At 39.8% G+C, this 27981-nt stretch overlaps 2 protein-coding genes across 2 annotated transcripts in view; both read right to left on the bottom strand.

Annotated features, from left to right (window-relative positions):
* Positions 1–27981, bottom strand: part of PSMB7 (proteasome 20S subunit beta 7) — a 979390-nt gene that overhangs the window by 912688 nt on the left and 38721 nt on the right. The window lies entirely within an intron of this gene.
* NR6A1 (nuclear receptor subfamily 6 group A member 1) overlaps positions 10860–27981 on the bottom strand; it is a 203049-nt gene continuing 185927 nt past the window's right edge. Inside the window, exons 9-11 of the mRNA XM_075184715.1 lie at positions 18120–18241; positions 16649–16801; positions 10860–11514 (exon numbers count right to left, since the gene is read on the bottom strand). Coding sequence (XP_075040816.1) covers positions 11426–11514; positions 16649–16801; positions 18120–18241 — 364 coding nt within the window. The 3' untranslated portion in view covers positions 10860–11425. The remainder of the gene's footprint in view (positions 11515–16648; positions 16802–18119; positions 18242–27981) is intronic.

Raw genomic sequence — 27981 nt, 5'->3', positions numbered from 1 at the left:
AAAAAATGCACTGTTAGGGGGGCCTGAAGACTGGGTTTAGGAAACACTGAACTAGAGCATTGGATCTTTCATCATCTGGTGACTCTAGCAAAGGTTCCCACTACAACTGGAACATAGAATCAGCTGCATCAAACAAAGTGCAAGGGACCCATGGGTGGGTCTGCTATTGCTATACAGGGTTTGATGAAACTGATGTAGCATAAAACCTGCAAATGTGAAAAAGCAATAAGGTGATTACTAAATCTCCCAATATTTCTTTCTTTATGTGTGAAAGTATTTTGATTAGCTTGTACTATCTTTTGTTATGTAATTTTCTGCTCTGTCTCTGAAATCCATTCCAGATTTTGCTGAATAAAAGAGTTGTGTGTCTGTTGCTGAGCAACCTTACTCACCCTGCTTCCTGAGCTGCTAATGAGGATTCCACACTGCATCTGATTACCAGCTTTTGCTAGACTCCTCACTGCTCATTACTTAACAGCTGAGCAGTCATCACTCTTGCTCACATGCTTTCTACCCAGCAGCTGATCAGTCACACTTACTGCTCACATGATTTATACACAGCAGTTGGTTGGCCAGGACCTGCATAAATACACAAGTTGCCATTATTGACTTGCTGTTTAACTAGACCAGTTCCTGTGTCTTTATTCTGAGATTTTATTATATTCTGCTTATAGATTTCTGTGTTTGACCTTGGCTTTGTTTACTGGACCTTGCTGGTGGATCTCTGCCTGCTCATGAACTCCTGGCCTGCTTGTTGTCTTCTTGTACTTCTCCAGTCCTCCCACCCGGCTTGTCAATATTCTCTTTTTTGTCCTTTTTGTCTTGTTTCATCTGCGTATTGCAAGTTTCCCTGACTCTCCCTCACTCACAACCAATAATAACTATACACTATTGGGATCAAGTCCAGCCCAGGTCCTGGGAAAGGTGGCTGCTAATGGTGAAAAACATCCCGCACCATAGGATCTGTATAGAGGTTATTAGTTGCTGAATGTGGGGTTCATAACATCTATGTGATGCACACAACATTTCAGGGGGGTTTCTCCCCCTTCTTCAAGTGCATTATTATTGCCATTAGGCAATAAAAAAAAAAATCAAAAAGGACCAAACGCCATGTATATAGAAATTTCTGAGTTCTGAGACTATGAGCAAAGTTTAGTTTCAGGAAACCCTGCAAACATGAAGTATGCCTAGCTTTGATATGAACACATTAGAAAATAAACAAGAGTAGGCAAGGTCCTACTGACACAACAATTAGTATACGAGTAAAGAAAAGAACGCAACATGGGTGTTCCCAATTATCATGACTTGTACATCATGCCCAATGTATAGATCAGCAGATCTAGCCGTTTCATTGCCATGCTGCGCTGGGAGGACTTTTTAAATAAAATAAAATAAAAATGAAAAATAGAGGAATAGGCAAAAGAATAAAAATATAGTTACAAAGAGGACCACCACTGTAATGGGTTGTTCCAGTTCTTATATTTCATTATTAGTTTCCATCATTTAGTTTTTTCATTTTTATATCTATTACTCATTCACGGAACTCTATTATATTGTAGTTAAATTATCTTAGTATAATTTAACTTACTAATATATTTTCATTTTTTATTCAATTGTATATCCCTCTTTTATCTGAATTACTACTTCAATACTTAATTTTTATCATTATTATACTCTTGCACATTTTATTCATTACCTACATTGTGATTTCATACCTTACACTAATATTCATTAGCTCATCACTTTGAAACAATATATTTTCTTACTTCTACTCATTTCTAATTTTCCTTATATTACTACAATGAATAGCTTATTATTTCATTATTTGCATATTATTCATAAACTACTTTATTTCTATTTATAAATATTTACCTAAAATGATATATTTGTATTATATAATACTATAGTTACTATTTACCATCCATACACCAAGATGTAGGAAATCGGGCTGTCAGCCGGCAAGGTAAAAGAACTAACAATTTACCTGGTATTTTCAGAGGAGGCAGGAGAGGAGCAGAGTGGCACTACACAGAGGCATCAAGGAATGGAGATGGGCGAGAAGGAAAAGACAGCAGTTCCCTGTGGTCAACAAGGGAACATGTCACAGGCCTACAATGTGATCTGTGAGAGAGGAGGTCCAAAGGCCCAGAGACTGGTACAGTAGTCCAGGGACTGGGCATATGTCATACTATAGGTATGATACACCTCCCTAGAGCAGCAAGTACCCCTTTTGCCAGTGAGTGACTGGTTCCAGCTACTATGAGAATGCTAAACTCCTCCTAGAGGAGCATGTGCCCATTTTTCCTATGAGTGCCTGGAACACACTAATGCCAGTAGATGCAGGAGGCAGGGGAAAGTGGTGTCAAAGAGGCACAGGGGGAAGATTTGGAGGAATAAGTAGAGAAACAGTGTGTTGCCTGAGTTTGGGAGCAGAAGGTAGGGTAAAGTCAGAAGGGAAGATAGAAGCAAGACCCAGGAGGTATGCATGTCATGTAGATTTCCCTCTGAAGAAATTACTTTATGTAATGAAATGCGTCAGTAAACTCATATTGTGAAGTAGCTAATCCTGTTGACACTATCTTGTGTGTTCGTTCCATTGTTATTTATATTGGACACTTGATGACAAATGGCATATATATACTCCTTTGAAGACTAAGCACAAAAAAAGAAGAATTGTGAAAAATGTGTTCCATAAGTCAGATTGATATCTCTGCATGAATCAGAACATCTCATATCAGCTATTGTTGGGGATCAAACTAACTGAACCTCTATTCCTTTATTGAGAAATCTGGGATCAGTTTTTATATAACTGTGGGCACACATATTACAAACTATAACAAATAAGGAGATCCAAGACAAAATTTGACAATTATTATATAACAGAATTAGGAAAGTGGTTTTCTGTTTAGACATTTATTCATCAATTTATAAAATGAGCTTATGCTATATCAATTATATCAGTGCATTTTAACATGAAATAGGGTTGCAACACAAGTTTATTGAATTTTTAATAATGATGTATTTTTTATGGTTATTAAGAAAGGTTATAATTCTTTAAATTGGTGACTGTGAGAGATCATCTATATATTATTATCTATGTGATTGGTTTATCAGGACTTAAGTGAGTTTTCAGCGCAGCAAGCCTAGTTTTGTTTTAGACAACTGTGTACCTTTTTGCACATTATGCACTGTTCAAACAGTGCCAACACATCCGTGTACCCCAGTACACAATATGCGTTGACCAAAGCAATGCCTACAAACGCTGTATACTCCGTTACACAAACCAAACACCTATACTTGGCATACTCAGTTGTACCCCTCAGCATTTTGCCTATAGTCTGAAACAGCTCAGTGTATTCGGATGTTCTCCCGTATATAGATAAGTTCTCACACCAAGCAACGGTTTGGCTTAAGTAGTAGGCAAGGTAATAAAGACGTATATGTTTGGGAAGCCACTGCCGCCACTGGAGGTGGCGCGTCTCAAGTTTTAGAAGCTGGTTCTTGGTGGCTTATTTTTCCAAACAAATTGTATGAACCATTTATGTAATTTGATTAAGGTAGATCTGGGGACTTGGGTGGACAGAGTCTGAAAGAAGTCAAGTAGCCTAGGCAATATGTTCATTTTAACAGCCACAATTCTTCAGGCGATAAACAATTTCTGCAGTCTGAACAGGTCTAATTTAACAGATCGTATAACATAGGGAAAGTTCTCCTTATAGAGAGAATCATAGGGGCTAGTGATGAAAACTCCTAGATATTTTATTTTATTGTGTTTCCATTAAAAATTGTAGTTGCTTTTGAGGATGGAAGTGGAGGAGGAGATGCTCTGTTTGAGAAGATAATAAAACCTTGAAAAACTTTGGGAATGATGTATGCAAGAATGTTACGGAGAGCAATATGTCAACAGCAAACAAGGATATTTTGTATTCTTCCCAATGCACAGATATGCCTTTAATGGCTGAGGACTGACAGATTCTCACAGCCAGGGGCTCAATGATATGTGCAAAAATCAGAGGAAAGCCCTGCCTAGTACCATTGGCAATATCAACGTTCTCAAAGAGGACACCTTTCACAGAGATCTTGGCTGAACTAATGAACTAAGTGAAGAGCTTGTATCCCCTGCAAGAAATTTCCTCTGAACCCGAATTGATGTAGAGCAATAAATGTCAGCATCAATTTTTGTCCAGCACAATAAAATTACTCCTCCTTTGCATTTTTATGGCAACCCTGAAGGGTTCAGGGGATTACTGACCCTAACTCATCTGCTGTTTGGGTTACAAGCAGGATCGTTTTACACACATAAAAGTTAGATGTTATCTTCCCACTGACTGGACAGGTGTTGGGCTGGGCCTCGCTATTTTTTGTAAAGGACAATCTATTGTTGGGTAACAGCAAGGAGTATTTGACCACATTGAAACCAATCTGTGACTCTCTGGGTCACAACGCTAATGCCTTGATGACACTGTCACGAATAGAGCAACATGGTCGCTCAGTCCCCCAGTGTACCAATAACTTATGGAATCTTGCAGCACAGAACAGATGGAATGACAAGTCACTGCTTGTCTACTTTCAAAGACGATTGATCTTCCCACCTCCCCAGAGGAACTCTTTTGCATTCAGCTTTACACACGCACTCAGGAGCATCAGATTCAGCCAGGACACCTACTTACCATGCATCCTACAGTGGAATAGGAGCTAGGCTCTCCCAGAGTGACAAGTAAAATGTGGGAAACCAAAAGAAGTTGCTGGCCATTCTCTTACTGAATGGTGGCACCATATAGAGGCAGCCAGATACCCCTATCCTCACTGTCAAGAACCTGCAGAATATTCTGGGGGCGATTACTGCACAGTGGGCACTATTCTTAACCAGATTCAACTTCATAATCACATACCGGTCTTAATACATCAATGTCAAGGACAACACACTATCCCGGCAGTTTTCTCCCCAACGATCCTTCATGGAGGGCGAAGTTATTATCCCTCCTTTGAGCTCCTACCATTGGAAGGGTTGCTGATTTTACCACTTGGATATTTCCAAAGAAACTGGGGATCTTTTGATTGATACATCACTTTTACTATCCAAAAAGGGGTTCAGTGAATGATGGGATCAGCGAGGAAGCGTGCTTTCTGTACTAATTTTGATGCAGAAATCCAGTGGCTAATAAGGTTGAATTGGGACTTTTTAGCCAAGTTACATAGTCTGCATCCAAAATATTTTCATCTGTTGGCATGTGTGTGAAATTTACTAGGGAGGGATCAAGTGAAGATTCCAGAGACCCAAAAATAGTAACACCAAACACAGTGACACAGGAACAGGAGTGGACTGTGGATGAGGAAGGATGGAAGTAAACGGACTACTTAGAATATAAACAGTATTTACACTAGCAGAGGGTAACACAACACTCCTTCCTCTTCATAGTCTAATACTGTTCCTTATAAAGGACATAAGCCTACCCATTTCAAAAGAAGGGGACAGGGTATTCTGAAAAAAAAACCCTCTCTAATTGCCACAGGATTCCATTCATTTTTTTTTTTTAAATGTGACATTGTTTTAGGTTTACAGAAACCTCTCAGGAAATTACTCCTAGATTCAAAATCCATGGCCTTCCTGTAAAACCGGGTGTAAATTTGCACCAAAATAAGATTTAAAAAAAAAAACTATACCTAAAATAGTCTGTGTATTGAGCTGTGTAAAAATGATATGCAGTAGACAAATTGTCCTGGTAAGCAAGACACCTTCTAGTCATGTTATTTATACTATCTATGAGTAGGAGAGTTAACATACCTCTACACAACACTAAACAGAAATAAAAGCTAATGTATTCAAACAAGTAATGACAGAGGCAGAATAATATAGGAATTCACATTTATTGATTTAAAAATCTCTAACACTTGCTAGACATGCTCTTTAAAATACAGTACATTGGTCACATTTCCAAAAAAGGTAGTGGAGTTACAGATACATAAAGCTGCAGCAGGAATTACGCTCTACTACAATTTAAAAAGTAAAATAAAAACAAAACAAGAAATTAGAGGGCAAGGGGGTAGGTTTGCAACAGGCTCTAACTTCATTTGGTACATTCCAGAGATGATACATTCCTGCATTACTCTATTTACACAAATACACAGCTTTATCACAAATTATTATTATTATTATTATTCAATCGGAAAAGGCAGCTGCCAAAAATACAGGAAAACTATGCTTTATAGGAAATGTTGTGCCTTCCTGTTATTTTGAAAAAAATAGCTTCATAAGACTCATAGTGAATCCATATCTTTGTCATACGAACTATATATATGCACAGAGTAGATAACAAGACACTCACATTGGGCACTCTTATGAAAATTTAGGGGAATTCCTTCAACAATTCCCCTGCTACTTCACATGAGTTACAACTGCTATCCCAATTAAAAAAGGAGGTAGTTTTCTAGGTAATGTGGTTCGAATCAAAGAAATCCCTACAGATATCTCTTGAGACTCTTTTGCATGAGGTAGTTTGCAATGTGCTCAACATTTTGACCTTTGGTTAAATTTTGGGAAACTCTATTCACATCAGCAATGTTTCTACTTTCACTTATAATATTTAGGAGGAAAAAAGCAAAAATGCAACTTGTTCATGCAACATGTATGCAGTAGTATTTAATGAGCTGTATTTCAATTTTTTCACAATAGTATTTCAACCTTCAAGGCAGTAGCGTCATTTTTTGTTTTAAAAGACATATACTGCATATTTGAAACTAATGGTAAATGTATCAATGACTGAAAACCACCAATTCAATATTTTTTTGGGTAGAGTTCACTAATGTTTGACAAAATATAGAATTCTGTTCACCTTGGCTGTGGTGTTCTCTCCGATCCAACAAGCTCACTTGATGGCGCCAGAAGTTCAGCACCACAAAAATCTTTGCAATATCAGTTTGACTTATTCAAACAAGCAACTGTGCTGTTGAAGCAAATGGGAAATTCACCGGGAAGAACATCAACAACACTGATGTTTGCCTGACACAGGCCCAGAAAGTTGACTGCAGTTCTGGACCCTCTGAGCCTAACAAGGCACTCACCAGATCAGTGGATTATCACACCAAACTTAAATAAAACTCTTAGATTTTATTATTTTATTTTATGGTGAACTCCACCAAAAACAAACATTTACATTAATTGGGAAAGGAGGAGGGTAAACTTAATGTATGCTGCATCCCTTTCAGAAACCAGAGGCATACATGTTACAGATAGAACAGAAAGTTGCATTCTTTGATTTTCCATTTACAGCTCTGCATTAAATTGTACTCGTTTCCTGCACACTACAGAGTTCTAATGCATCATACCTCATCCAGTGAAGAAAAGCTGAACTCAACAATTGTGACACATGCACGTTGAAAGGAGCCAGGTGAAAACTAAGGATAGTGTGATTATATACCTCATAGCAGTTGATGGTTTGCTTTATAAAATCTCCTCTCTGCAGCACAAGCACAACATATTAGGCACAATTACAACATTACATAAAAAGTCCTGGCACAAAGTTTGTTCAAATGGTTTTTGAGAATGTTAGTGACAGACTCAGCCGACAAGCGTACCCGTAATAACATTAAAAAAAGAAAAGGCTAGTCGGCTAGTGTGGTCACAAATGGAAAAAGGGAGGGATGTTGATATTGATGTGCGTATCAGGAGCTCCGAGGACGAAATTGTGCAGCAGCTGGAAACCAGCTAGGGGGTCCTCAAAGCTGAATACTGACTTGGTAGGACGTACAATACAGCAGGTGAATGGTACAGTGAGATGCTATGCAGTCCCTCCGATAGGTTAACTTGCCCTCTTTCCGCAGAATCTCATGATGGGTCCTATATGATCAAACTTAGTGATACCTCCACTCATTTCAGAAAGGAGTGATTGAATACTGATTTAACACAAGTTCTGTCACAGGTAGAGAAGACTCCCCAAGTAGATAGAGATTGTGGAGTTTTACAATAGGGTGAAGCTAAACGAGTTAGTTCTTTGCACTAAACAGAATGTCAGATCTGCCAGCCTTTTTGCATAGATAGGGAAAAATCTATTTATAAAATCATTTAAATTTAAGACTATACGGTCATGTTCGCACCCATGAACTGTGGGACTATGGAGACAGTACTGTGAACAACAGGATAAATACCGTGAATCACATATTCAAGGTCCTCTCTCTCTAAGAAATGTTTGGCTTTATTCCACAGAGTATCGATACAAAAAAGGTCAACATTACACCATGTAAATAAAATGTATACTGCCTGAAGAGTCAATACTGCAACTAGTACCTTTGTCCCAAGTGGGCTGCTCTTGAAAACTTAAACAGAGGAATTGTAGAACAGCTTCATGTAGTCATCAGTGTCTACATCTCTAAGCCCTCTAACATCACAACCCTTCTCCATCTTTCTCTCCATCGTGGCTCACTACTTTGTAAGGGGTGAACTAAACATTATTACCTCCTTTGACAAAAAAAGGATCCCAGTTAAAAAAAAAATAAAAAAAATAAAAGCCAACAACCCAGTAGAAAAACATAAGAAAACCTTGAATTATAAAATCAACACAACACCCTCCCTCCCCCACCACAAATCAATCATATAGTAAAGATTTTTTTTTTTAAAAAAATCACAAGAGGAAAAAAAAAAAAACACATAAAAAGCAAAATTCATGTAAAAAAATAAAAAATATTCTATTGTTGAAAGACAGCGATGGTATATGTAGTTTTTACTGTATCTTTGGAGCTGAAGGTGTCCTAATGATTTCCTCCAAGTGTATATTTAATCATACTGTATAGACCTCTGGCCTGAAACATACTGCTAACACTACTGCAGATGTCCACAATCACTACACTGCTGCAAAATATATTCCTACATATAACGTAATAAGCCGCCTCTTTAATATGCTTTTATGTGCAACTTTATGAATGTATCATAAGAGGCCAACTAAAATTATACCACAGACATTTGAGTGATCATAAGAATTTGGCCTAGAAACTTAGAGGTACTCACACACCAAGCTCAGGCGAGGGTTAAATAGTGGCCAGACTGGACAGCAACGCCGTTTCCGCAGACTAGATAACAACGAATAGTGAGTGCTCCCTTTAATGCAGCACGAAACGTCTTGTCTGCATCCGGGAAAGGCCACTAACTAGTGAGTCCTTCAAAGTGAATTTAGACATGCTAAGGGAAATTGACCTAATATCTCTACATCTACATAACTACATTGCCATAATACCTGAGTTTTGCAACAGAAATATTCTCTTTTACCCTGTTTAAAAATCACAAGTCCCAAGGCCTTGTGTAGAAGAAGCGATGTGGTTGAGTACAGGTAAGACTTTGCCCCGGCTGCACAGCATTCACATAACAAGATATATTTAACCTTCCATAGTCCCCAGTCGTCTCTTATGTTAGTAAGGTCTATAGAAATGGTCTTCTCATCAACAAGATGTTCTCTACAGTCAATAACAGCAAATAGACTTGATGGTTTTAAAAACATGGTATACGACAAAATGAAATTAATAGTACTTTTAAAACCATAATAAAACCTAAATTATTTTCATTTAAAGAATGTGTTGATTAGTTACAATTGCATCTTGTCTATTGAATACCATATAGCAGAATTGCAGCAAGTGGGCAAGGTTTAACCTTCCGTGTGCTGTTCACACAATAGCAGAGGCAGGCAGTGCTCTATGTAGATCAAACGCCTACTTCTGGTCTAAATATATATGATGAAAATTGCTGAGAAAACCACCAAAGTTATTTTTTCTTATCAATCAGTCCTGAAGGTAAAGATCAAACTCTGGGGTTCAATTGTATACAAGTAGTTTTACACAGTGCCTGGCTTTTGCAATCTCCCATGTAATATAAATTACCTTTTGCTACATTTCACTAAAACATTTCCTCAGGTCCTTAGCTTTGGTAAGGCCAGGTGACACTGGTAGTCTAAGCAAGCTGAGAATCTACAGCACAGTTAACGAAAAAATACAGGATTGTAAAAAATACACACACATAACCCTGATGTTGTGAAATGAAATAAAAGTATTAAAAACTAAACATTTTTCCAAAATATGCCATTTATAAATTTATATTTTTTTTAGTATATCATTCAAATTCCAGAGAACGCAGAAGCATATGTATAAGAAAAAGTGTGTGTGTGTATATATGCGTGTGTATATATGTGTGTGTGTATATATATACACATCACACACACAAACACACTTAAATCATATCTTATAGTTATTAGACATATTAATTTCTAACCAATAATGATGGAAATACAAGTTTGAAAAACACTATAGATCATAGTTGCCAACTCCCGGAAACTTGTTTCCGGGAGAGGGGGCGAGACTGGAGGGCGGGAGGGTGCGGGACGAGGCCAATCGCGTCATTTTGGGCCCGCCCCCTGCAAAAAAAACCCGTAATTTGCGTCGCGGGGGGCAGGCCAAAATGACGCGATTGGCCTCGTCCCGCCCTCCAAAATGGCGTGATTCACCGAGAATCGCGTAAAATGACGCGATTCTCGGTGAAATCCGGGATGCGGGAGAAATGCCATCTCCTCCGGGAGCCCGACTCGAATTTCGGGAGAGTTGGCAAGTATGCTATAGATCAGACATATTACTGATTTAACATTAGTGTATATCCTAAGGGACTGAAATGCACACACACACACAAAAAATTCAAATGATTATGTGCACTGATGACCCCACATGATTATTTTAACCTGATAGTGGATATGCATAGAATTGTTCTGCTATACACAGTCTGTTAATAAAGAAATTATCTGAAGCCTAGGTACTTTATATCAATGCAAACTAAGGTTTCTGCAAAATGTGTGTGAAAGGATCAAACTATTAAACCAGTTCATGCTTAAAGCCAGACACTGCAAAACATTTACCAGTCATTAAATCAAGGTTAAGTAGTGGAACTGTACGTTTTCATCTCAGCATTTTTTTATCGACAAAATGTATTCTTGTGTACAGTCAAAACCAAAAATCTCTATTAAAAAAAAACAAAACAAACATTTAATTGAGGTAGTTTTCTTTTCTCAGACACTATTGAAATATTTCTCAACCCCACTCCCAACAAGAGAAAAAACAATCTAAAAAGTAAAAAAAAAATGGCATCACTGTAACATTTGGTAACCCCTCCCATACTGGGAGAATCCCTCCCGTAAAAAGGCGGTAAAAATCCTAAATCTGTAAACAGCAACAAAATGCAACAACTGCATTTATGTTTGTGCACCCGTGTTGAAGATAATACATTCAACTCTGTCAGGAAATAAATAGATAAGAGTTTTTTTTTTTTGTTTTTGGTTGTTTTGTTTTTTTTACTCCCATGAAGGGATCAGTAATTGTCTTTTTCTATTTTTTTTCTTCAACTGATGCAAAACAGCCATCTTTGCAGCTACCTTCAAATGTGTTCTCGCGTTGATGCTCACTCTTTGCTAACACTAGTTTTGCACGAGTGTAGAAATGCCTTAAAAAGAAGAGGTAGTTGCTCCAGAGGTACATTCACCAGCTTTCCTGTAGAAGGACAAAATAAAGAAATAAATAAATGCAATAATTTGAGCACAGTGAAAAGGAATTAAGTCATTTTTTAAAAAAAATTACATTTAAGAAAAAAATTAAATTAAATTTAAGTTTTTGGAGCAGTGCAAAAATAAGATTTTCATTTGCATGCATATTATTGCAGTGAGATAAGAAAGGCGGGGTAGAGAGAGCACACGTTCCTTGCTCTGCTGAAGGACAAACAACCATATTTACTACACAGACTTGACTTTTGCACCAGCTTTGAATGTGCGAAAATCATGCCTAATGCAAACGTTTAATGGGACATGTTTTGCACCTTTCAGCTGCACTTTGGTGAAGCAGCTCAATTCTAGGTGTGCAGTGACCAATCTAAAAAACAGCTTCATACCAAAGTTCCACAATGCAATAAAGGCAATCTCAATGTCGCAATCACTATCATAATTATTTAAATCCATACATGAGGCTAACGAAGCAATATTTCGGCAGAAAAACAAAAACGTTTCGTTTGACAAAAAGAGGGGATTCTAAAGTGATAGGAGGATAAAATTTGTATCTGCACAGGACTGCATCTTCCGATCTCTCCGCCTGTTCGGAAACCTAGGCACACTTCTAGTCTGTGAAAGTGTCTCCCAGGAGCAGAAAGTAGGTGTGTACCTTGAAACAACAACAGACCCCAGCATGATTAGCTGATAGGTCACAAGCCAATAGGTGGCAGGGCATGCTAGTTTCACAACATCTGGAGAGCCACAGGTTTACCAGGCTTGTGCTAGGTGGACTTTCGAGGAGCACCAGTGTAGTAAATCCATAGGATTTTTCTGTGCACTTCCAATGAGCTTTTTAAATAAGGTCTTCTGTGATTCTGTTTGTTTCTTGTTTTTTTGTTACAAAAAAAAATAAATAATTATGTTTTCTGTGCAGGTTTGTCATGTGTGTACCTTCAAAGATGGTGTCCTGTGTGCCTAGTGCGGATAATGGTCCTTGTGCTTTGAATAGGAGTATCCAGCTTCTGATAGCTAATGCACAAGGTGTGCACGCAGGTGTGTGACTGCGTGGACCCTCCTTGGGCTGCATGAGCAGCTTTGGCGAAAGCTGTAATAGGTACAGAACCTTTCCCCTGCAATCTGGATCAAATGGGGATGCTAGAGCCCCATTCACCCACAGAATAAGTACCGCTGGCGTCCCTGTCCGCTATATCAACATTTATGACCTGAATATAACCTGATTGTGAACATATTCAACAGGATCATTATCATAAATATAGTCGGAAGATGACTGCAGATGGGCCGAACAGCCAGTGTGTGCAGGCGTCTTATAACTGTACTAACACACTGCACTGATGCAAACAATGATCTGAATGGATGTGTCTACCTTCTTGTGTGGCCCAATTGAACATGAAACAGGGATCAGCCTGTGTGCGACTAGTTTAAGAAACTGCAAGGGCAGCTGGGGTAATGGGCACACTCCTGATCAGGGAGGTGTGTGTGGTTTGTACGTCCTCCCTGTAATTGCATGGGTTTCTGGTTTCCTCTAAAAGGAAATGGTAGGTTAATGTCAATCATCAACATTTATTTATATAGCGCCAGCAGATTCCGTAGTGTTTTACAATTGGGAACAAACAGTAATAAAAATATACTGGGTAACACAAACATATGTAGAGGTAAGAAGGCCCTGCTCTCAAGCTTACAATCTATGGGACAATGGTTTGATACACAAGGGTAAGTGCTACATCATATTGAATATTTGTCCAGCTAGAATGCAAAGGTTACAAAGTATTTGGAGGGCTGTATGCTCAATCACACAACTATGTTGGTCAGAGGGTTGTTGTCTTGTGTTAGCTGTGTAGAGGGTGGTAGAGGAATACTATAAGCTTGTCTGAAGAAGTGGGTTTTCAGAGAACGCTTGAAGGTTTAAAAACTAGAGGAAAGTTTTGTAGTGCGAGGGATTTAATTCCATAAAGTGAGTGCAGCCTGAAATAAGTCCTATAACCGACAATGGAAGGAAGTGATGAGACTGGAATAGAGACACAGATCTTATGCAGGAGATGTAAGTTGGTGCAATTTTGTTGATGGCCTTGTATGTTAGTAGAAGAATTTTATATTGGATTAGTTGAAAAACAGACAACCAATGTGGAGACTGATTCAGCAGATGTAAAACGATTTGCAAGGAAAAACCAATGTAGCCGCTGCGTGCAAAATAGATTGTATGAGCTCGATTTTGGGAAGACCAGTAAGGAGGAAATTACAATAATCGATGCGGGAGATGATGAGTGCATGAAGTTTTTGCAGTGTCTTGTGTGAGATATATACATATTCTGGAAATGTATTTTAGATGTATGAAGCATGATGTAAATATAGAGTTAATGTGGGGAACAAAGGATAGTTGCGAGTCAAAGATTACACCTAGGCAGCGAGCTTGCGGGGTGGATTTATGGTCATGTTGTCAACAGAAATAGAAATATCAGGCAGTAAGGTTCAATTGTTGGGAATATTATTAATTCTGCTTTTGAAAGATTGAGTTTGATTTGGCGAGAGGACATCCAAGATGAAATGACAGAAAGACAATCAGTAACGCAAGACAACACATATGGTGAGAGATCAGGATAGGACAGATAAATTTGTGCATCATCCGCATAGAAAAGGTACTGAAATCCAAAGGAGCTTATTAGTTTTCCTAGAGAAGTGGTGTAGATAGCGAATAGCAGAGGACCTAGGACTGAGCCTTATGGTACTCCAAACAATAAAGGAAGCGGAGTGGAGGTTGTTCCAGAGAAATTAACACTGAAAGAGCGATTAGATATGTAGGATGAGAACCAGGATAGGACAGTGTCTTGAAGACCTAGGGATTGTAGCATCTGTATGAGGAGAGAGTGGTCAACAGTGTTGAATGCAGCAGAAAGATCCAAGAGAATTAGTAGAAAGCAATCACCTTTAGTTTTAGCTGTGATCAGATCATTGACAACCTTGGTCAGCACAGTCTCTGGAGTGTTGAGAGTGAAAGCCTGATTGAAGAGGATCCAATAGGTTGTTTGCAGAAAGGAAACGTGTGAGGCGTGTGTAGGCAATTCGCTCGAGAAGTTTGGAGGGGCATGGGAGCTGAGAGATGGGGCGGTAATTTGAGAGAGAGTTTGGGTCAGAATTAAGTATTTTTTACAACAGGAGTAATCATTGCGTGTTTGAATAGTGATGGAAAGATACCAGTAGAGATAGATTACAGATTTTAGTTAGAGGTGGAATGAGCACATGAGACAGGGACCTAACAATTTGTGAGGGTATGGGATAAAGAGGACAGAAGGTAGGGTAGGAAGATGAGAGAGTGGAAACTTCCTCTTCATTTGTGGGATCAAATGAAAAGAAGGTGTCAGAGGATGCTGGGAAGAAATTGAGCTGATTGCAATTAGAGGAAGATGATAACATTTCAAGACTGATTTTATCAATCTTGTCCTTCAAATAGGAAGCAAGATCCTGGGCACTGATGGTAGTCGGAGGGTTTGGGTGGGAGGATTGAGAAGAGATTTAAATGTATTAAAAAGGCGTTTGTGGTTAGAAGCCTGAGCATAGATGAGAGATTGGAAATATGCTTGTTTAGCAATGTCCAGAGCAGTTCGATAGGAGTGGTAGATAGCAGTATATGCACTGAAATCATTAGAGATACAAAATTTAAGCCAGTAACATTCAGCTTTACGAGAAAGTTTTTGTAGATTTCTATACTATCTTGTGTAACCAACGGTCTCTCTGCTAGCTCCACATGGATGTCCCAACGCTACCTATAGCTCAACATATCTATTAATAGAACAAATCATCTCCCCTCCTCCCAGAGTCACCACCTACACTCAAACCTCCATCACTATTAATAACAATACAATCTTCTCAGTCTCCCATGTCTGCTTCCTTGATATCACACTTGACTCCGCCATCAGCTTTATTCCTCACTTCCAGTCTCTCTTCCAATCCTGTCATCTGAACCTTGTAAATACTGACAGAACCGGAAAATGTTCTGCATTGTTGCTTATTGAACAAAGAGTGAAAATAAAGAGATTTTAAAAAAATAAATATTGCCAGAAATCAACTTTTCTTAAGATGCTTTCAAGACTCTTATCCATTCTCTCATCATATTCTATATTGACTAAAGCAGCCTCCTGCAATGTGTCAATACCCCTCATCCATCTATCCCCATGTCAATACATATTAAAACCTACTACAGGACTGACCTTCCTCTCTCATCGCTCCACATCTGCTGCACCACTTTGCAAATCCTGACACTGACTCCACGTGTCCTCTAGAAACCAATTCAAATTACTCACCCTTACCAGGGGCAGGCTTGGCTGGGGGCAGGGGGACATCAGCACCCCGGGGCAGTCCTATAGTGGGCTACCTCAGGTTGGGTCACCTGTATTGTTTTTCCTTTAATATGTTCATGGGCTAAAATTTGCCAGCCCTCCCCTGACCCTTACCTACAAAGCCTTAACAACACCCCCCCATTCCCACATCTCAAGTCTCATATCCCTTCGTCGTCTTAGATCTACCTGTGCCCTGCGTCTCTGGTAACCACCTCTCACTCTGGCTTACAAGATCTCTCCCAACCTGCTGCCTGTTATGGAAGTCCCAATGAGACTTTCCCACAGCCTTTAAATCTTTAGACGTCCTCTGAAAACCAATCTCTTCATTAGAGCTTACCCTAAACCACCAATATTATGCACAGTAATGCACCCTTGCAACTGTCCCAATCTCCACTCTTAGCCATACTAGTTCCTCTTATTTCAGCGGTGCTCTCTTTCAACTTGAAAGTTCGCTAATGAGAATAGCCCTCTGTACCCTTAGTTTTCTTGTCTGCTTATATTTATTTATCTTGTTTGTCCCTGTTTTATGTATGTTATGTTTTAACTTCTATCTGGCGCTGCAGAGCTTGCCTTACAAGTAAACTATAATTATAATGTTGCTAGTCTGTGTGTGTCTGTGAGACACTACACTTTAACCTCCAATGTATATTAATTACTAACCATTCTCTGTAGAGCCATCATAATAAAAAAAAAGGTTAAAAAGAAGAATAACTGGACTGTTCTGATGTAGATTAAGTAACACATTTAGGTCATGTACATAGTAAGTTTATCACTCATGACACACATACTTACCAGCAATGTACCGGACCTCAGGCAAACACATCATGAGGTCTGGGAACCTGTTGGGTTGGTGTGAATACCTATACTCCGTAAAGTCCTGGCACACATACCAATACCTCTTATTCAACTGCTCCAGCTGGGAAACACTACTAAGACCCTGGATATCTGTTGAAGAAAAATAAGGTATCTTACCAGGGACCGTCACATAGTGCTAGTTATTGCTTAAGGAAATGTATGTAATACAGAATTTACTTTTATTAATACGATGATGGAAATGTAACTAAAGTGATAAAAAATAAATTTAAAATGTGAAAAGTAATTGCAAACATTGCTGTTGAATATATACAAAATTGGACTTTATATTTTTGCAGTATGAAGCATTATCTAAAATAGTACCTTCCATATTCCTGATGTCAATCTATGTAAACATTTTAGAGTATACTTTAAAAGACAAATTGTGTACATAATCTACATCTAGCAATAGTAGACAAAGTACTGTTCAGGAAATTGCAGCGAAAAGGGAACAAGAATGCATTTTTAAAACAGACTGCATACAATTCAAGTTGCGAACAATTTCCATTTGTCTCAAAGTAAGACCCCCTTCTGATTATCTGAAACAACCAAATAATGAAAAACGAGCCAATAAAAAGTCATTTTAGTAAACAACTAGGGTCTGATTATATAACAAGGGTGATCCATCCAAACTGGACCAATCTTTCATTTACAGTGTTTCTAAACTTTTGGATAATCATCTGAAAGTTATAAGACAGACTGCCCACAAACAGGCAGCAAAATGGAACAGGAAAAGAAAAAAGTGCAGCCAATCACAATTTACTCTCGGCTCCAGAAGCAGCTGTATGTAGTCACTGCAATATTTTTAACAGGAGGAACGTGGAGAATTAAAGGGCCAAAACAATCACATCTAAGAAGTATTTATTTTTGTTTAATTTCTATGAGCTGTACCAGACCATTATAAATCTTTAAATCCATTTATTTATACATCACATTAGAATGCCAAAAAAAAGCAAAATAAAAAGTAAAGTTAATGTTGCTGAGATATGTGTTTTGCCTCATGGAATAACATACTAGTACAAGATAAAACCAAGAAAAACCAAAACCTTCATAATATACCCCATAGGTGTATTGTAGGAACATGTGGTCACTAGATCGATCTAATGGTGTCAACATCCCCTGATAAAGCTAGAACAGCTGGTGATCTGTCACACAATCCTTATTTGGATAGGAATAATCCGTCACTGCCGATGCCTGTAACTACATATGTTAAATGACGCGTGTTCTGTCCTTGGTGTCTGCATTAAACAGCTATTAAAATGTGATTCAGAAATGGAAAGTCACTAGTTCCCTGCACATCCCAAAAAATCTTTAGGATTTATTGTTGCAGCATCACCTAGTGTTAACCCCTTCTCCGGTAAATTGTGTATTAAATCTGGCAATTTAAACCAAGAAGATGACCACCACTCACCTTGGTTCAGGAAGTTAATGGCTTTCATGCAGACGTACTCTTCATTGCTCACTCTAAGCTGGCTGAATTTTCGATAGAGGTAGATAAGCCGTTCCATCACTTCCATGCCATCCTCACTAAATCTTCAAAGTGGAGCAAAATCATTTTTGAACAATATTTAAAGGGATATTATATTTAAAATAAAATTACATTTAATTTCTTAAAAAATAAAGAACTTTAACTCTGGTGTCTGTAAATGTATTCCTTCAGTTGTTTGCAATGCAAACTGAAGTATGTTTTTGATACTGGGTGACATTGTTTAATTGATGTCTAACTATGACAATCTAACTATGACAATTTATTTTAGCTTAACAGAAGATGTAATAGGATAGATACTACTTTTTTTTGTAATAAATGGACATCTGCAGAGAAATAAGTAGCAATTTTTTTTAAAACAGATTATAGAGCACATACACCGACTTAAAGTGGAGACTGCCAAATTGTGACTGAACCTTTATACTTGTCCCTAGGAAGTAGTGACATCACCGAGACATGAAGCACAAAGCGGAGGTAGGGATTTTGTGGGCTGAACCAATGTAGGAGCATGCAAAGGACAAGTGACATCACAAGGAATGGAGCTTTTCTCCTTGATGTCACTAGTATCTACTGAACTGACAAGTTGAATATTGCCCAATATAGCTGCCTCTACTGACAGGTAAACTTATTATATATGTATTGTACCTATATAATAAGGGTACCTGTCGGTAGAGTCAGCCATATTGGGCAATATTCAACTTGGCAGTTCAGTAGGTACTAGTGACACCTTAGAAGAATATTTTATTTTTATATATATAAAATATATATATATATATATATATATATATATATATATATATATATATATAGTGATCAGCTGTTACAGCAAAATGTTGTGTTCTTAACTTATGGTGACAACAGATTTGCCCAGATATATAAGAAAAAATATCAAATTAATCAGCCTGATGTCCAAATTCAGGGGGCACTAATGCAGGGATAATTCACAAAGCTGCGAGCAAAGATCAGCGTTGAAATTACCGTACTAATGGTAATCTATTGCCATAGTAACGGTAATATTGCACAGTCCGCATTGTTCTTCCCCCCATGGTCTTTAAAAGCCTAGAGAGTAATAGGCGTAGGTGGTGAGAGATGTATCTAACTGAAGAGGGAAGTGAAATTGTATCGTGCAAATGGTCAATATAGAACTATAGGAACATTCCAGGGACGCACCTTTAATCCTGGCATTGTCCCTATGAATTAGGAAGAGTTGGCATTTACAGTATTATGGCACTGGTAAAGGATAATTTACTTTATCAAAAAGGGGAACTTTATTACATACATCGTTTTATATAAAGAACGTGGTAAAGGATTTTGGGTCAGGCTTAATGTTATGCTATAACCCACTGAAAAGATGTTCTTCAGTCACTGGCAACAATAGCTAGAAGGTGAGAGGAGAGGATGAGCGAGCTGCCAAATCCAGCCCAGCATGGCCTCAGGTGGGAGTGAGAATGAACAGGACAACACAGCATACAGGAAATACAGAAAATGACAGAGAGCAGCAGAGCTGCACAGACAGGGCTTTATATATAATCCTTCTAATTAGACAGATAGCAACTGTTCCCTTGAACTGCTCACCCAGAGGGAATCTGCTACAATATATATGTATTTGCACGCTTTTACAGCCTGAGCGCAGGTCTGGTAACTCCTTTCACTCCAGCTGAGTAATTTAAAATTTTATTCAGTATTGATGCATTTCGGACACCTACTGGAAACCTATTTTAGATACTTTAATTGTCTGCAAACGATAATTCATACAAATTAATTTTCTATACAATCTATACAATAGGCAGACCTTGATTCTCCTGAATGGGAGAGGGCCATAAAGTTTCTATGACCACAGGAAGACATGACGGCAATTTGGTTAATGTCCCTTGGATGCTTTGTGCCTGCGTGTCAGTATTAGCGGGACTGAAACTTGTTGCTTTCACTGCCTGTTACAGGCTAAAATTAGCCTGTTGCTGGCTAATATAGAGTGGAAATGCACCAATTCCTTAAAATAAAATACACAGCCACACAAAGTACCTATGTGAAAACAGTATTTGGCGCGTACAGGCAAGCTTTCATATTACTATTAATCACAGCTAACAACAGGGCCATCTCTTCCATTGGGCACGATGGGCAGCTGCCTGGGGGCCCCACGGGCAAGGGGGCCCCATAGGCAGGGCTCTTAATGAGAATAAATAATCCTGCAAAAGAAAAAAACCTGAAAAAAAAAACCTTCAAGGGTCACTGAGCAAGTACATCTATCTATCTCTATATCTGTATCTGTATACATCTATATATATCTATATCTATATCTAGGGGCCCCGGTGCACTGCTATGCCCGGGGGCCCATAATGTTGTTAAGATGGCCCTGGCTAACAACAGATATGAATTGTATGTATGATTATAAATATCAATAAATATTGTACCTACACATTTCTCAGATCCTTCCAGAGATTATTTAATCATTCACATTAGTCCCTGTCCCAGTGCAGCTTGCAATCTATATTCCCTACCTCATACTTGCCAACTCTCCCAGAATGTCCGGGAGACTCCCGAAATTCGGGTAGATCTCCCGGACAAGCAGGCAAATATCCCGCAAACGGCCTCTTGCCGTCAAAATTACGCGATTTGCGGTCAATCGCGTAATTTTGGCAAAAACGGCACTTTGACGCAGGGGCGGGGCCAAAATGATGCGATTTGCCGTGCCCCGCCCCCCAACCACGCCCCCCTGCCTGGGATCTCCCGGAAAGAACTCTAAAAAGGTTGGCAAGTATGCCCTACCTCTAAGACACACACACTAGGGCTAACTTTGTCAGCAGCCAATTAACCTAGCAATAGGCCTTTGGAGTGTGGTAGAAAACCCATGCAAACACAGGGAGAACATACAAACTCCATACAGATAGATTCCAAGATGGAATTGAACTCATGACCTCAGTGTTGTGCAACAGCAATGTTAATTACGGTGTCCCCAAGCTGGGCACAAGAATGCACCAGGAAAGTGGTGTTCCCTCTAGGCCACCACTACATTACTTCGCCACGCCCTCACCACCCTCACTGCCGTAGCTCTCCATAGTCCCAACTGCACTACATCTCATCAGCAGACCATAAATAAGTAGAATTATCTCAGATGTCATTTCATGGTTAAATGTTCAATACCTAAATAAGATACTAAAGTATAAATTAAATAGGATGTATAAAGAGAGCAGAACGCACCCCCCCATACTGGCGTGTTAACAGAGCAGAACGCACCCCCCGTACCGGCGTGTAAACAGAGCAGAATTCACCCCCCGTACAGGCGTGTAAACAGAGCAGAATTCACCCCCCGTTCCGGCGTGTAAACAGAGCAGAAAGCACCCCCCCATGCACCTCTACCACCAGAGGTCCCGGTCTATGTGTCCTCCCCACAAATTCAAGCCTGCACAGAAGTATTTTGGCAACATGAGACTCTGTGTAGTATAACTAGAGATGGTCACTGACCCCCGTGTTTTGGTTTTGTATTCGGTTTTAGATCTGGATTACCGTCGTGTTTTGGTTTTGCAAAACCGCCATTGCGTGTTTTGGTTTTGTTTTGCTATTTTGTTGGAAAATCAATGTTTTTGGGCCTAAAATAACAAAATTTAGTGCTCCACCTGGATAAGTAATCTAATTATAAAGCTAATAAATTATCAAAAAACTATTTAATTCCTAGTAGGTAGGGCTTCATTAATTCTACACACAAAACAGATGATTGTCTTCCTCTCCATGTATGCATATTGGCAATGCAGCCATCGTCTTTGGATGTATATTACACCCTACACTTATAGTTAAATATGTATAGAAATGAAAAAAGGCAGTTTGCTTTCTGTCTCTATAGGCCCCCCTCCACTTGTTGAAAATACAAAAAAATTCAGCCGTTATAGACTGTACAATATTAAGAGAAATGGACAAAGACAGTTTGGGGTCACTCTGTCTATGACACCCTACCCTTAAGGAGAAATTGCCCAAACAGCAGCCTTTCAAGCCGGTACGTAATATGGAAATGCCACAAGTCCCTTTCCTCTTTGGGGGTAGATTGCACCCTACACTTACATAGAAAGTTTTAAAAAGATGCTATCGTCATCATCTTCAGCTTCATCCTTACCCTCATCAGTGTGTACGTCATCATCACAGACTATCAATTCATCTCCGCTTGAATCTGCCATTAGAGAACAGTCAGTGCTTGGATGTCTTGGATGGTGAAGGCCTTCCTCGTCGAAGATGTAGTTCATTTTTATAAACATAATTTTCTCCACATTTTTGGGAAGTAACCTTCTACGGCGATCACTGACTAAGTTCCCAGCTGTGCTGAACACTCGTTCAGAGAGTACACTGGAGGGTGGGCAGCTTAGGTATTGCAAAGCAAGTTTGTACATGGGTTTCCAAATGGCCTGCTTTCCTTCCCAGTAAGGAAAGGGACTGTCTGATATTTCCATATCAACTACCTCTTGAAAGTAATCCTCCACCATCCTTTGCATGTTTATACTCATATTGGATGGAGTTATGGGCAAAGTGACACATTTTTTTGAAAAATCCTTCAAACCAGCCCAAATGTTAAATTGTTCTGGTCTTCCTCCTGCGTCTTCCCTGCTTCTTTTCCCTGCTTCTTTTTGTGAAATTTAATTTTTTACGAGCAGCAGCAGCTTGAGAAAGTGAAGGAGGACACGTCGTCAAGCCTAGGCCCAGTTCAGCGGCCAACTTGCTGAGCAATAGCTCCTTGCAGAAGTTCACATCTCGCTCATTTACAAGTAAAGACTCAATGTAGGTCTTAAACCTTGGATCAAGCACAGTGGCCAAAACGTACTGATCAGAGTTCAAGATCTTAATAATTCGAGGATCATTGTGAAGCGAATGAAGTACTTGATCGACAAGGCCAACATACTTTGCTGAATTGCTTGCTTTCATCTCCTCCTTCAGTTTCTCAAGCTGCTTTTCCAATAGTCTAATTAAAGGAATGACTTGGCTCAAACTAGCAGAGTCTGCACTAACCTCACACGTCACAACTTTAAATGGTTTCAGCACCTTGTACAGGACTGAAAGGATTCCCCACTGTGCAAGAGTGAAATACATGCCCCCTCCTTTCCCAATGTCATGGCTTGTGCAATACTTGGATGGCTTTGCGCTGTTCCTCCATCCTCTGCAGCATGTACAGGGTGGAATTCCACCTAGTTACCACCTCTTGCTTAAGTTGTTGGCAGGGCAAGTTAAACTGCTCTTGGAGCTGCTGTAATCTCCTACATGCTGTGGCTGAATGCCTGAAATGGCCTGAAATTTTACGGGCCACCGAAAGCATCTCCTGCACCTCAAGGTTATTTCGTAGGAAGCTCTGCACCACCAAGTTCATGTTGTGAGCAAAACAGGTAATGTGTTGGAAATCACCTAGCTGTAATGCTCGCACTATATTGTTGGCGTTATCAGAAATGACATATCCTGGGGAGAGTCCAAGTGGTATAAGCCATGTATCAATCACATCTCTTAGTTTGCGTAACAAATTGTCAGCCGTATGCCTGTTAGTGAAGCCGGTGATACAAAGAGTGGCCTGCCTGTGACAAATGTTACAGAGTGGTGTAAATGCTGCTGCTGTTCCTGCTGGTGAAGGTGAATGACCAACCCAGTGGGCTGTCACAGTCATATAGTCTTTGGTTTGGCCATTTCCACTTGTCCACATATCTGTGGTTAAGTGGACAGTGGGCAGAATGGCATTTTTCAGCGCAAACTCTACATTTTTACACACTTTTTGGTATAGTTGTGGAATTGCTTTACGGGAGAAATGGTGTTGCGATGGAATTCTGTAACGCGGACACAAAACCTCAATTAACTGTGGAAAACCAGCTGCGTTTATTGTGGAGATTGGACGCAGATCTAACACTAACATTGCAGCCATGGCGTCTGTGATTCGCTTGGCGACTGGGTGACTGCTGTCATATTTGCTTCCCCTAGCAATTGTTTCACAGTTAATTGCTGAAATGTAGGACTGCTCATTTTCTTGACCTGCCTCTGTGCTGACTATTCACCCCCAGCAGCAGCAACAGCAGCAGCAGCAGTGGGACCAACGCTTTCTTCAGAGGAATCAATAATAGTGCAGGAGTCATCCAGCCTTAATAAGTGGGATGCCGGGCTAACTCCGAGCGCTACTGAGGATATTGATGAGGATGGTGTGGTGGGTGCATTTTGTAGCTGTCGGGATGTCGGTGACCGGAGGGTCTTAGCTGATGGAGTGCTTGTAATTTTTTTGGAAGAACTTTCAGCTTTTCCCATCACTTTGCCATGAACTCTCGTTAAATGGCGTAACATAGACAAGGTTCCAAGATGGTTAAGGTCCCTCCCTCGACTGACTGTGGCTTGACATACACTACAAATGGCTATACAATTGTTGTGTGGATTTGGGTAGAAATAATTCCACACATAAGAAGTGGATTTTTTTGTTTTATGCCCAGGCATGACAATAGCCTTTTTCTTGTCATGTGCCAGAACTGCTGCCACTGGTGCAGGACTTACACAAACAACCTCATCAACATCCTCATTAGCGCCCTCGTCGCGTACACAAATCTCCCCCTCATCCTCTTCTAATTCCAAAGTAGCATCCTCAATTTGTGTATCACTGGCTACACTCGGGCTATTAAGGCACACATCAGCAGAATGCTCACGATTAGACATCCCACTGTTGGATGGACTCTCCACAGGGATTGGTGTCATTTGTGAATCAGAGCAAACATTATCCTCTAATGCCTTACTGTTATCTTGCAGCTCGGCTTTGACGCGTAACAGTAGTTGTGCACCAATTGTAGGCTCGGTAACTTTTTGGGATCTGCCGCTAATAGCGAAAGTTGAAGGCCTCATTCTCTCATTGCCACTGCGTGTGTAGAATGGCATGTTGGCAATTTTTTTTTTATCGGCACAACTTTTGCTCAGTTACACTTCTTTTTCGCTTCAACACAGTAAAAAAAATTTTGGCGTGTGTTTTTTGGACTGATTTCGAAACACTGTGTAGTTTGAAATCGCCTTGCCCAGATGACGTACTGGTAACACTACCATCAGGACTGGTGACAGAACCTGGTTGCTCATTCTGCTCATATGTGGACTGCTTTGAATCCATTCTGAGCCCAAAGCACTTGTAGTGCTAAAAATTATTTGGTAGATACTGCTGATAGATAGTAATTTTGACAGCCAGAAATATTTAGGAACAATTATGGGGGACACCCCAAAAGCACTGGGGAGTGCTAAAAATTATTTGGTAGATACTGCTGACAAATATGACTTTTGACAGCCAGAAATATTTAGGCACAATTATGGGGGACACCCAAAAAGCACTTTGAGTGCCAAATATTAAAGAAAAAAAAAAAAAAGGAAAAATCCTCTATCCTCGTCTCTTCTCTAGCGATTTTTGTTAGTACAATTGGAATCAGAATATTGTATTCTCTGTCCCTGCTCTAATCAGCCTGTGACTACACCCTGCTCTCTCCCTCTGTCAAATGGCGATGGATTGCTGTGGGGGCAGGTATTTATAATCTTCAAGTATCGCGAGAACCGAGCCCCGAGATCCGACGATGTCACGATGACGTTCGGCCTCGATTTGGATTCCGAGCGGGCGGGAGAGTACCGAGCCGGATAGGCAAAGTTCGGGTGGGTTCGGTTCTCGGGGAACCGAGCCCGCCCATCTCTAAGTATAACGCATGTTTGTGTACATAACAAACAATGTTTCCTAATATAGTCATACTATTCTCAAACTCTCTGGTTACTAGCTTCTGTCAGAAGGATCTTCGACTAGGGCTACTTGGACAAATTTGAACTGTAACCACCTGCATATGACCATGGGTTAAAATGGCAGGCAATTATTCTGATCAATAAGCGACAAACATCGCTTGATGGGGCTACAAATTATGTCTCTTGTGACAATCTGAAGTAATCCCATAGTCAGATCAAATAAAAAGATCAAATAAAATATTGAAATCTGCCCTGATTAGCTTTACCCAACAATAAAGTCATGTAATGGTAACGGTAATATGATCTACATACAGTATATTTACTGCCACAGCCTACACTAAATGTTCACAAGGAAGAGACTGCAAATGAAAATTGCACAGTATCTGTAGCAAGACATTGAATCAGTATATATATATATATATATATATATATATATATATATATATATATTAGTATGTACATAGCCGGATTAAAGAGGGGGCACATGCCCCGGGCCCCCCTCTCTCCAAGGGCCCCCGCGCGCATAACTTCTACTGATTTTTTTCATTATTCTTTTTTTTTTTAATGGCGCCGGCAGCGGCGGGGGGTTCGGGGCTCCCTTCGTTGGTGGGGGGAGCCGGGTAGTAAAAAAATAAATAAAAAAAAGATACACTACTCACCTCACCGCGGCGCTGGCGTCCCTCATCCTCCCTCCTCTCTGCACTGTCAACACTGAATGACAGGCGTGACGTCATCAAGTCACGCTTGTCATTCAGTGAGGAACAGCGCGGAGAGGACCAAGAAAGAAACAAGAAGACAGAAGAGAAGAAAGAAGCTAAAAGAAAGGTAAGTTAAAAAAAAAAAAGGGAATAACGCAGAAAGGCACAGTATGGAGGAAAAAGGGGGAGAAGAGAGGCACAGTATGGAGGAAAAAGGGGGAGAAGAGAGGCACAGTATGGAGGAAAAAGGGGGAGAAGAGAGTGACAGTATGGAGGAAAAAGGGGGAGAAGAGAGGCACAGTATGGAGGAAAAAGGGGGAGAAGAGAGGCACAGTATGGAGGAAAAAGGGGGAGAAGAGAGGCACAGTATGGAGGAAAAAGGGGGAGAAGAGAGTGACAGTATGGAGGAAAAAGGGGGATAAGAGAGGGACAGTATGGAGGAAAAAAGGGGGAGAAGAGAGGGACAGTATGGAGGAAAAAGGGGGAGAAGAGAGGCACAGTATGGAGGAAAAAGGGGGAGAAGAGAGGCACAGTAAGGAAAAAGGGGGAGAGGCACAGCATGAGAAAAAAGGGGGGAGAAAGGCACAGTATAAGAAAAAAGGGTGAGAGACACAGCATGAGGAAAAAGGGGGGGGAGACAATAGTGGGGACAATTAATTTAAGATGGGGTGGTTTGGGGAGAATGGCAGTGACGGTTGCAGGAAAAAGGTATATTTCTGAAATGTAAATACTATTAATTTATTGCTGGGGCTGTTTGTAGGGAGGGAAATAGGTTTATTTATTAAATGTGAATACTATTATTTTAATGTTGGGGCTGGAGAAAGGCCTAATTATTAATCATGGGTGGCTGTAATTTTCTAAATGTACCCATTTTTTTTTTTTCAAATAGGGCCCCTAACATTCTAGGATCCAGACAAGCCGCAACTAAAGAAACCTGCATCACAGGTGGTGAAAGTGAGAAGAACAGGTAGGAGAGAGCAGCAAAGTCTGTGAAATGTTGTGATTCTAGTGGGACAATCCCAATTTTTGGTGACTGTTCAATGGTGTACACAACAATGCAGTTTTTTTTGTCTGTAGGAGGGTGGCCTGGCCATGCCCAATGATGCATTATCAATGGTATTTTAATTTGCAGTATCATTGCTAGTTTTAATGTGCATTATAAATTTCATTTTTAAAGTGCAGTATCATTGCTAGTTTTAGCGTACGTTATCACTGGTATTTTTAATGTGTGATATCATTGCTAGTTTTAATGTGTGGTGTCAATACCCATTTTAATGTGGTGTTTTGATGATTGTTTTAATGTACAGTATTTTAGTTTGTGGAAGCAATGATTTTTCTTATGCAGACAACCTAATCGAGCCCTCTGGGAGAGCTGTAAGTGTCAT

The sequence above is a fragment of the Mixophyes fleayi genome, chromosome 9 (assembly GCF_038048845.1).
Source record: "Mixophyes fleayi isolate aMixFle1 chromosome 9, aMixFle1.hap1, whole genome shotgun sequence".
Taxonomy (NCBI): domain Eukaryota; kingdom Metazoa; phylum Chordata; class Amphibia; order Anura; family Limnodynastidae; genus Mixophyes; species Mixophyes fleayi.
Note: the sequence above shows the minus strand (reverse complement) of the source record. Positions and strands in the feature narration are given on the sequence as shown.